General features: G+C 44.0%; 1 protein-coding gene across 1 annotated transcript in view; it reads left to right on the plus strand.

Annotated features, from left to right (window-relative positions):
- Nucleotides 1-10,742, plus strand: part of MYO1C (myosin IC) — a 56,178-nt gene extending 45,436 nt beyond the window's left edge. Inside the window, exons 10-32 of the mRNA XM_080356981.1 lie at nt 50-169; nt 401-483; nt 1,141-1,246; nt 1,607-1,687; nt 2,018-2,109; nt 3,170-3,264; nt 3,492-3,538; nt 3,793-3,873; nt 4,034-4,139; nt 4,618-4,735; nt 4,911-5,024; nt 5,207-5,283; nt 5,447-5,515; nt 5,785-5,869; nt 5,968-6,127; nt 6,690-6,773; nt 7,441-7,534; nt 7,643-7,698; nt 7,894-8,029; nt 8,661-8,731; nt 9,151-9,248; nt 9,516-9,615; nt 10,434-10,742. Of these exons, the coding sequence (XP_080213107.1) occupies nt 50-169; nt 401-483; nt 1,141-1,246; nt 1,607-1,687; nt 2,018-2,109; nt 3,170-3,264; nt 3,492-3,538; nt 3,793-3,873; nt 4,034-4,139; nt 4,618-4,735; nt 4,911-5,024; nt 5,207-5,283; nt 5,447-5,515; nt 5,785-5,869; nt 5,968-6,127; nt 6,690-6,773; nt 7,441-7,534; nt 7,643-7,698; nt 7,894-8,029; nt 8,661-8,731; nt 9,151-9,248; nt 9,516-9,615; nt 10,434-10,460 (2,100 nt within the window). The 3' untranslated portion in view covers nt 10,461-10,742. The remainder of the gene's footprint in view (nt 1-49; nt 170-400; nt 484-1,140; nt 1,247-1,606; nt 1,688-2,017; nt 2,110-3,169; nt 3,265-3,491; nt 3,539-3,792; nt 3,874-4,033; nt 4,140-4,617; nt 4,736-4,910; nt 5,025-5,206; nt 5,284-5,446; nt 5,516-5,784; nt 5,870-5,967; nt 6,128-6,689; nt 6,774-7,440; nt 7,535-7,642; nt 7,699-7,893; nt 8,030-8,660; nt 8,732-9,150; nt 9,249-9,515; nt 9,616-10,433) is intronic.
- The last annotated feature ends 189 nt before the right edge of the window (nt 10,743-10,931 follow it).

Here is a 10,931-nt window from a genome sequence, read left to right on the forward strand (position 1 = left end):
GGACATTCAATCCCTCAGTGGAATTGTTTTGTTGTCCTTCTGCGTGCAGCTCATCAGTCCCCTGAACCTGGAGCAGGCAGCCTACGCGAGGGATGCGCTCGCCAAGGCCATCTACGGACGCACTTTCTCCTGGCTGGTGAACAAGGTTAACAAGTCTCTTGCTTACAAGGTAAATAAACCTTTGGTTTGTTGGTATCTGACCGAGCGCGAAAAGGAATTTCAAATCTTTTAGTTGCAAAGCAGAGAAATCGTAAGTTCCATGCTGTACAGTGTTTTCTAAATTAATTTGTTTTCTATTAAGAAGATGATAAAGAGTAAATGCTGTAACTAAATGGGTAAGATCCTGTGATGGATCGTAGCTGTGAGTACATATCAACATTTATTTTTTGCCCTATTGCAGGAAGGAGAGTTTCCTGGCTGGAGAAGCACAACAGTTCTAGGATTGCTTGATATCTATGGATTTGAGGTTTTCCAGCACAACAGGTTTGTTTCAGTTGGTGTTTTTGAGTATTGAGTAAACTCTGCACGGCTTCGTTCACTTTAGTTTTTTCTCTCCATTGTGAAATAAGACATTATTCCATCTCTAATTCTCTTGGTAAGAGATGACATTGAATAACTGATAATCACAGGGCTTCTAACACTTGGGGCATCCAGCTGATATTTAGCATTTACAGCTGTTAATGTTCCTGGTATTTTAAGGAGACTGTTGTCTTTTTGGGACATATTTGTGCGTAAGCTTGAGCTGTGCCTTTGTCCCGCTCTGGCACAGCAGTGGCTGTTGTGGCGTCTTTCCACAGCGCTGTGAAGGGGGAAAAATGCTGTAAAACCCCAACTAGATCAGGGTGTGGAACCTGAAGACTCTCAAGTTTGCAGTATTATTGGGCCCTTCCTAAAAGTTGTTGTGTTCCTCTGTGTTCCACCCTTCATGTCTGCTTTTCTCTCCTTCTGGAACTCTTTCATGAGACCCACTAAATAATACATTTACTAAATGTATACATTCAGTAAATAAATATTTCACAAAATCTCTTTTGCTTCTCTTGGTTTACACAGAGATACATTCATGCTGCTGTCCACTGATTTACAGCTTCTTTTACTTGTGGGACATTCCTAGTGATTATTTTTTCTGATTTTTGTTTGCAGCTTTGAGCAGTTCTGTATTAATTATTGCAATGAAAAGTTGCAGCAGCTCTTCATAGAGCTCACATTGAAGTCAGAGCAAGAGGAATACGAGTCGGAAGGCATAGCGGTAAGAGCCAATCTCATCACTTCCTCTGTGGCACCTCCTGCAGATGCTGAGCAAAAGAACTTCTAATAACAGTCTTAAAAGTAAATGAATTAAGAGCTTTTCTTTTGCCTTTTGTTTGAAACACTTTGGTTAACTGTGTAATACAGCTAGAAGTGAGTAATGCCACTCCAGTCTTTAACTCTTTTAAAAGCTTTTGAAAAGGAATGTTAGGAAAACAGATTTAATGAGTGAAAGAGCTTTGTTTCTAATTTGACAGAAAGATTCTTTAAGTAAAGTGCTGTCTGAAATGTTCTGAAATTGTCATGTTTTTTTCCCAGTCTAGAACTGTTTTCACCCAAGTGTGATTTCTTGTCTTTGTAGTGGGAACCAGTTCAGTATTTCAATAACAAAATAATTTGTGACTTGGTGGAAGAGAAGTTCAAAGGCATCATTTCTATTTTGGTGAGTTGACAACACCTTTTTAAATGAAAAATTTGGGGCAGTGTAGTGGAAAACCAGAGGAAGAACACAGGAAAAAAACCGAAGATCTAAGCTCGTGTTAGGATTATTTGGGCAGGAGAGAAGAGCTGTGATACACTGAACAGTGACACCATTAAAAGTCACTTTCATATCAACGTTTTCCTTTTCAGCTCAACAATTCTCCGTGTGTTGAACTAAAAGCTGGCCCTGCCTGTTAAAAGGCAAAAGGGTCAAAGTGGGGCAGAGTTTCAGTGCGGCAGAATTAGCGCTGGCCTGGGCGTGAAATCTGAACTGGAATGCGTGTGTTTGTAGGATGAAGAGTGTCTGAGACCTGGGGATGCCACGGATACAACATTCTTGGAGAAACTGGAGGAAACAGTGAAGAACCACCCTCATTTTCTCACGTGAGTGTTCACATAGCCGAGGGCAGTTACATGATTAGGATCCAAGTGTGTGATAGACCCTAGAGCTTCAGTTATTCCTACACGCATTATAACTCATGGTGTTTATGGCAGCAGCATCCCAGGTACACTGGGTGCCACATAAAAGGTGATCGTGTTTCCTTTTGCAAAGAGATTCGATTGTGAGTTCAGATAATACAGAATAAGTTGTCAGCACTAACTGCCTCGCTTGTCTCAAGACTCTGCTTCGGGATACAATAGGGCACCAAAGCTCATTACTGTTCACCCCTTCACCGCTCTGTTCCTGGCACCCCACTGCCAGCACGTCCAAAGAACCTGCAGGTTTGCGGCTTCTTGGCTCTTCCCTGGCCCAACACTTCAAGTGTGAAAAACTCTGCTTTGGAGTATTAGGCCAGATAATTCCCCAGCATTGATGACTTGAGTCAGGACTAGAAATAACTAGAACCTGGAGCAGAATTTTCCTGGTAAAATAGAGTATATGCAGTAAAAAGATTTAAGCAGCGTTAGTGCTTTTGAAATGAGAGGTTCCTATTGCGGTAGCTCACCTCTCTGCCCATCTGCTTCCTGGACGATACCGATACCCGCCTTTGACTGTGGTAACCAACCCCTGTAGCTGCCGCTCCACTTTATAATGGGTGTGAATTCAGTTTTGGAGCTCCAAGTGTCTTTTTATTCTTACTGACTGTTGTGATGCTCAGACCAGCATCTGTGGGGCAGCTCACAGTGCCAGCGCCCTCACTGCCCTCTTGCCTCTGCTCTGATTTCATGCGCACACACAACCGCTCCGCAACCTTGCCAGGAAGCTGAAAGTTCAGCCATTTGAAATAAACATAAATACATTTTATGACATTTTTATGATTTGCTGGTTGATAACTCTTCATTGACTTTTGGTCTTGAAAAATCAGCAAGTCAGATTTATTCCCCCCCTTCTGTGTTCACATTGTCCCAGTCTGGAATCAAATACCATAGTGCTTTTTGAAGTGAATTCCCCGCCTTTAAACCAATGTTTGTTTCTCATGAAGCTGCTTCTCTTTCTCACCAGACACAAGCTCGCTGACCAAAAGACTCGCAAGTCGCTGGGACGGGAGGAGTTTCGGCTCTTGCACTACGCTGGAGAGGTCACCTACAGCGTTGCAGGTAAGTCTGTGCCTCACCTTGGCTGTCTGTCACTCTTTTCACCTCTTCCCATCCTCTGCCCTTTGAATTAAACCAGCACGACTACACCGTAAAGAATAAATCTGTGCGTAGAACACATCCACGCATCATTTGTTTAACCAGATTAATTTCCCATCTCAAATTCCTGCCTTGTTGTGAAGTTCCTGTGGAACAGCGGTGGCAGCCTGAGCGCTTTCTTTTTCTTCCAGGTTTTCTAGATAAAAACAATGACCTTCTCTTTCGGAACCTGAAGGAGGTGAGTGTGGATAGAGGATGTTTCCAATACTCAGCAGAACGAGGGGTCAGGCTGAAAATGGGGTGGAAAAAGGTTCTTCTAAACTCAGCTGTAGAACGCGTGTCCCTAGGGCGGCACGATGGAAAGACAAATGGAGGTGCCCGAAGTTCATTTGATTATTAAAAAGCAAAACAAAACAGTTCTGTGCCGTGTTTCTTTGATAGTTCTCTGGAGAATGCTCTGTACTTTATCTCTGAACACGTCTCTCTCTGCAGACCATGTGCAACTCCGAGAATCCCATCATAAACCAGTGTTTTGACAGGACAGAGCTGACAGACAAAAAGAGACCTGAAACGGTAAGAACACCAGAGCTGGGACTATTTCTTCTTTTTAAAATACACATTCATCTAACATGGTGATCTAAACGCAAGCCTCTTACGTTTGAAGCTGGGCGACTGAGGTTTGTGCTGTAGCTCTAAGTTGTTGCTTTATATAGTTTTCTTTCTTTTATCCTAGGCAGCAACTCAGTTTAAAAACAGCCTCTCCAAACTCATGGAAATCCTGATGTCCAAAGAACCCTCCTACATTCGCTGCATTAAACCTAACGACGCTAAACAGGCTGGTATGACCCTGGTGACCCTTTGTCTTTCCTGCAATAGCTGTATATAGAGCACTAGGTCCCAGAGCTCAGATGAAGAAGATTTTCAAATGTGGGGTCTGTGCCGGAGCTTCCTGGAGGCGGAGGCAGCAGCCGGGGATCGGAATGGGAACACTGGTCTTGGGTGGAGTAGGGTCATGTTTAAAGTGAAGAATTATTAACCTACGTAACATCCTTTTAATGACCTTTACTCTCCCTCATTTCTTCCTCCTGTCTGTATAGAACATCCTACAGGAGAACTCTTTGGAACTAAATATGAATGTATGTTAAGGGGGTTGGGGAGCAGGAGACACAAAGTAAGTTGGGTGGGACTTGCACGGTGAGGATGGGTTGGAAGTTAAAGGTAACTGTAAGATATAACCAAGAACTGAGCATTCTCCTTCTCCAGGTGAAAGGACAGCTGCACATTAACCACGCTTCTCTATTTTCATGCTCTCTCAAGATCGATTTGATGAAGTTCTAATCCGACATCAAGTGAAATACCTCGGGTTGATGGAGAACCTCAGAGTGCGCAGAGCTGGGTTTGCCTATCGAAGAAAATACGAAGTTTTCCTGCAGAGGTGGGATTGCCTTGGACTTCTCTCTCTCTGCTGCTCCCTTCCCCAGTCCCACGGGTGTCTGAGGCTGGGGAGCTGTTCTGAACAGCCCTTACACTGATTTTCTGGAGGGAGGAAGCAGCGCGGCCTCTCTCCCTTCTGGACTGCACTTCTAACATATTTTGCTCTCAACTTGCAGGTACAAATCGCTTTGTCCTGAAACTTGGCCCACGTGGGACGGCCGGCCCCACGATGGGGTGGCTGTGCTGGTGAAGCATCTTGGCTACAAACAGGAAGAATACAAAATGGGACGGTTAGTTCTTCGATTTTTCTTAATTTGAGAATATGAATCATTGGATATCCACGTCATTGCTTTTAAATAAGGCTTCTCTGTCTGACGGGTGGGGAGAAGATTAGAGATCCCAAAAGGCGTGCTATGGGCAGGAAGCAAACTTCTCCGGAGTGTTCAACATGGTTCTGCATTTCTATTTCTAGAACAAAGATTTTTATCCGCTTTCCCAAGACCTTGTTTGCAACGGAAGATGCTCTGGAAGTGAGGAAGCAGAGTCTGGGTGAGTCACTTCATGAGTGGCTTCATGGACACTTTGCACTTTTCTGATTATTGTTTTTTTTCTGTTTGTTTGGAGGGGATATTTTTTTTTCTTAAGTTGACCCTTTATCTCCAAAAATCTGCTTGGTCACAATTTCAAATTGCTGTTTTTCTTGCAATTTCAGCAACAAAAATGCAGGCCACGTGGAGAGGCTTCTACCGTCGGAAGAAATTCCTGCACATGAAACACTCAGGTACGAGATTTCCTTCCACCTTTAGTGTGGGAGACTCTGAGCGAGAGAAGCAGCTTTAACCACGCACGTTCACCCCACAGTTCTCATCTGCTGGTGCTTTTTATTGACACGTATCCACTGGATCATGGTTTGTTAAGGACTTAGATTCTTTTCCATATGCCACTTTAAGGGCTGTTTATTTCTGGTGCGCTCTTTGTTGCCAGTTTTGTAGGGAGTCAGAATTGGTATAAAGTGCAAAATCTTATATTATTTTATGTTATTATTTTTAGCAATCGCGATCCAGTCGTGGTGGCGGGGAACCCTGGGCCGCCGAAAAGCTGCCAAGAAGAGGTGGGCAGTAGAGACTATCAGAAGGTGCGTAAAGAGTCACCCAAACCACCACATGGGTACTCATTTCTTAACAATAAGATGATAGAATTAAACTTTTCTCATAAAATTCTCCTCTTCCTCAGGTTCATTAAAGGTTTTATTTACCGGAACCACCCTCGCTGCCCAGAGAATGAGTATTTCCTTGATTACATCCGCTTCTCCTTCCTGATGAACCTCAAGCGTAATTTGCCAAAGAACGTTTTGGACAAATCCTGGCCGACTCCTCCTCCGTCGCTCTGCGAGGTGGGCACCGCGTCCTCCTTGCATCTCTGCTCGCAGAATCAATCCAAACTGTTATAATAATAATTATAGCATAACTGAAATTGTTAGACCTATAGAGTTTAAAGTTGCAACACTATTTTCTACTGGGCTTTTTCTCATCCATTTCTGAGATTTTCTTTCCTTTTCCTCTGAACAAATTAAGTTCCCTCTGGACAGCTAAATGGGCTTCAAGGACATGTTAAACTTCCTCTATTGCCATTATTATTCTGCATCTGGCAGAATTGCCTTTTTATCTGATCAAAACTAAATATTGCAGGAAGTCCCACTTATCCAAAGGTCCCCGTTTGTTCAGCTGCAGGTACAGGAGGCACAGGGCTTCAAGTGGAGTGTTCCTGCTATTCATTCTCCATTCTACAGCAGCTGCAGAATGGTGCAGGGCAAACTCTTAGAAACATGGAAAATAAACTTCCTATTATTTAATTTAAAAAACAACTCTCATCAGCAACGCATTTTCTGTCTTTGCTTGAATTGGTTTGTCAGTAATTTTGAGCTATTTTCATTGATTTTGCGCTTCCCTCTCCAGGCATCCCAGCTCCTGCGCCAGCTCTGCATGCAGAACATGGTCTGGACCTACTGCAAGAGAATCAGCCCCGAGTGGAAGCAGCAGGTACGAGTCACCGCACGTTATTTCCAGCTCCCAAGAACAGGACGGGGTTCTCAGCATTGTTTCTGGTGGGAAATGAAGGAGGGAGGGACGAGGCTGCAGCAGGGGCACAGCAGTGGTAAATCACTGCACACTTCCCTGCTTCCTTAACAGTTCCACAAGAACTCCATGATTTTATTTTAGGCTGAAGACAAAAACTAAAAGATAGAATGTGCGTAAAAAGAAAACAAACATCATATACATATTTCAACACATGCTGTTTCAACAGTGTTGTAGATCCCGGCCTCTATAGAATTTCTGTACTGAAAGGCCGTGCAAAATAAAACCATAAGCAGCTGTGTTACTCTGGTTATACCGTATCAAGTAGAGAGTAAGAATGGAATGGGGGTAGAATTTTTTTAATATTAAAAAATGCTCTGTAAAGGGACATAATAGGAAATATAAACATTCAACAGTATGGCTGTAACTGTTATGACCATAATAGTTGCCTTTAATATTTTTTTTAAGTGCATAGAGTATCATAGTGCATATGAATGCCTGTGAAGCATTAAGCACATGTAATGAAATGCTGTAGATTAGTTAGCGGCTGAGCCTGTGATTAAGCGTTAATTCTGGCCATTGCTGGGCTGGAGATGGAAATTAAACAAGAATCCGTCTTTTGTCCTTGCAGTTGGAACAAAAAGTAATCGCCAGTGAGATTTTTAAGGGTAAAAAAGACAATTACCCTCAGAGCGTTCCGAGACTCTTCATCAGCACTCGGCTGGGTGAGTACATGTTGTAAAGTCGTAACAGGCAGAAGGAGGAGGGGGATTAATCTACTCTTTTCTTGCTGGATTTCTCTTTCTGACCCCACGTCTTTGGTTTTAATACAGGTAATGAAGAGATAAATGCTAAAGTCCTTCAGGCATTAGAAAATGAAGCAATTAAGGTGAGATACGTGTCCTAATACTTTTGGAGTTATTCAGCAAAATATCAGATTGGATTTCTGAATATTGCAAGATATTTTACATTACATTATCTCATAGTACCCCAGAAGACTCCTGCAGGCTCTCTAGGCTAGAGGGAGGGTAGCTGACGATTAAACAAACTGCATTTTTAGCACTGTTAACAACACTTATTTCAGTATGCAGTTCCTGTGATCAAGTATGACCGGAAGGGATACAAAGCAAGAGCACGGCAGCTGCTTCTGACCCAAAATGCAGCCATCATAGTTGAAGAATCCAAAATCAAACAACGGATTGACTACGGGAACCTGACAGGTGAGAACAGGCACCGCTGTGGGGTTCCGCTCATGGGGCTGAGGTCAGACTTCACCTTGGCTACAGCTACATGAACACTAATAAAATAATTTGTCTTTGTCCTGGACAAGAATGAAATTATCTGATCCTGACAAGCATTTTAAATCTGTCATAACTTGAAACTCGAGTTTTTCTAAAGTTAAACTCCATAAAACGTCACCAAAATTACTCAGTTCATCTCCCCAAGCACCTTGTATGCTGTTTCCCAATCGCACCTCTCTGCCGCAGGGACGTTGCTCCACAGTTTGGGACTCTGCTCCAGCTTTCAGCTGCTGAATATTTGACCCAGACTTGATAGTGAAATATCTGTCTAGTGGGTGATGAAGAGTGTAATTTTGGTCATAGGTCCCTTAACTGCCACAAATACCTCTTTTTGCCAGTCCAGAGGGCCATGACAGTTTGTGAACAGGCATTCTGCCCACTCCTGAGGGAGAGAGGCATGGGAAACTTTCTTTCCCATCCTAAAGAGCAGTTCCATGGTCTTTCACCTCGCAGCCCCTGCGCAGCTTCCCAGCTGGGGGGTTTCTTGGTGCGGGACCAGCGGTTGCTGTGTTCCTGGGACAGGGTGGCAAACGGCCGTTCTCCATTGCAGGCATCTCCGTCAGCAGCCTGAGCGACAACTTGTTTGTGCTGCACGTGCACTGCGAGGACAACAAACAGAAGGTAGTGGGGCTCAGCCTTTGGTTCTCCAGCCACCTCTACAAAAAATAACTTTAAAGGCACAAAGAACAGAAGATCCAGCTGGGGAGGGGGTGGGGAACAAGACATGGTGATATTTATGTGACAAACTTTGTGCCAGCTCTAAGGAGCATTTCACTTAAATGTACTTGTGCTCATGGATGGGGGTCACCAGGGCCTTGTTCACCGAGAGTACCGGGGCTGTCCCTTATCCCCATTACTGATCCCTTGTAAATAAATAAACTGCCACAGGTATGCTGTGATCTCCACCAAGCCTGGAGAGTTGCTTTTCCGTGCTGACCTATGGAGATAGTTCTGTTCCTGTTAATTACAACATAATCACTTTTTGGTAAACAGACACTGTGAAGCCACAATCATAACCCAGGGTCTCTTTTCCATCACAGGGAGATGTTGTACTTCAAAGTGACCACGTGATCGAGACGCTCACAAAAACAGCCATGCAGGCAGATAAAGTCAATAATGTCAACATCAATCAGGGCAGGTGAGCGATGCCAAGTCCCTCTCAGGAGCTGCCGTGGTTTCCTTGCATTGGCTCTCTTCTTCAGCATTAAAGAGCTACAGAAACACCTATAAGACATCAAAATGTACCTAATACATCTTAACTAAGGCTCCATTTCCTTGAACGAGCAGATCTATTGCAGCTGCCCATCAATACAAAGCAGCTGTTTACACAGGGGAAGGGTAAGACAAAGTGAGTGGAGAGGCCACACATGCTCATCACATCTGTTCTTACCTTTTCTCTTCACAGCATAAAATTTACAGTTGGGCAAGGCAAAGAAGGTATAATTGACTTTATATCGGGATCAGAACTGCTTATAGCCAAAGCCAAGAACGGCCATCTAACAGTGGTGAGTACAGGCCGAGGCGGGTGAGGAACGGTAGTTCACTTACAGGGGATCCAGACGCAGCTTTTGGCATTAACGCTGTTTGCAGCAGAGGGACACGCCGCCGGGGCTGTGCTGCGCTGCCCTGGTGTCACAGCCTGTTCCCCAGTTGGAGCCGCACATCATACATCTCTCCCTGCAGTCTCCCTCAAACTCATCAAGTGATTGTCCTGTCAGTCACTTATCTTTTTCCTCCCCAGGGTTCAGGCTTTAATTCTATACCCTGTTGCATATCAAATTGTAGAATATAAAGACACAGGAAACAAAAAAGAAAAGAAAAAATACTACTCCCTTCTCAGCTTGTTTGTAGCCTTCCTGCTGGTCAGATCTAGCCATGCAACTGACTTTTGCATTGTCAGATTAAAGGCTGTTCAGAAATAAATCCAGAGCATGCTCAGGCTACACTCACACACCTTCCAGTAGAGCCAGAACAAGCTCCTGTCCTACCGCAGGCTGAATCCAACCAGCCACCGCTGTTTCCACCATGCTCTTCACAGAACAGTCCATCCACAAAAAGCCCCGAGTGCCAACAGGCGTCCGTGCTCTATGGAACGGCTACAGGCTGCACGCAGGAAAAGAGGTTCCATTTCCATAAGCGTGCTGAAACGAGGAGCACGCTGTTTTATTTGCCACCAAGTCGCAGCAAATCAAATAACTGGCCAGTTTCAGAGCTTAATTCCACAAGCCTGGCTTTGGTGCACATTAAAGATATTTAGGAGCTAAAACTGTTGCAGCATCTTTGTTTTCAATACGTTTTCTAGCTTATCTTTCTTCTCCTGCAGGTTGCTCCTCGTTTGAATTCTCGATGATAAACGTGCCACCCCTACAGGACCTTTTCCTCCATCAGTCTGACTGCACCCTATAAAATTGGCTGGACGTTGTTCCCAGCAAAAGTCCCCCCTCCTTCCTCGCTTTGCTCATTTTGTTTATTGTTACCAAAGACCTGCACTTTCAGAAAAAAACACAAAATACATCTTTGCTTTCTTGTCTTAATACGAAGTTCCAAAAGAGAGGCCTTCTCTTCCTTACCTTAGTGGCAAACGCAGGGTCCAGCGCAGTGTCTGTGCAACCGTGGCCGTGGAGCGGATTCAGCTGGGCTTTGAGGGAGAGGCAGCTTTGACTCTACAAGGAGTTTAAGCCTTGATGGAAATGACCAAAATTTGTGCTTGTCATCATCAAAAAGCACAAGCAGAAAATAAGTAACTCTGCTGCTTTGTCAGCCAAATCAATGAAATGCCAAACTTTATATTTAGAAAGAATGTTTTATGAAGAATTTTGCT

This window comes from Nesoenas mayeri (assembly GCF_963082525.1).
Source record: "Nesoenas mayeri genome assembly, chromosome: 20".
Lineage (NCBI taxonomy): Eukaryota > Metazoa > Chordata > Aves > Columbiformes > Columbidae > Nesoenas > Nesoenas mayeri.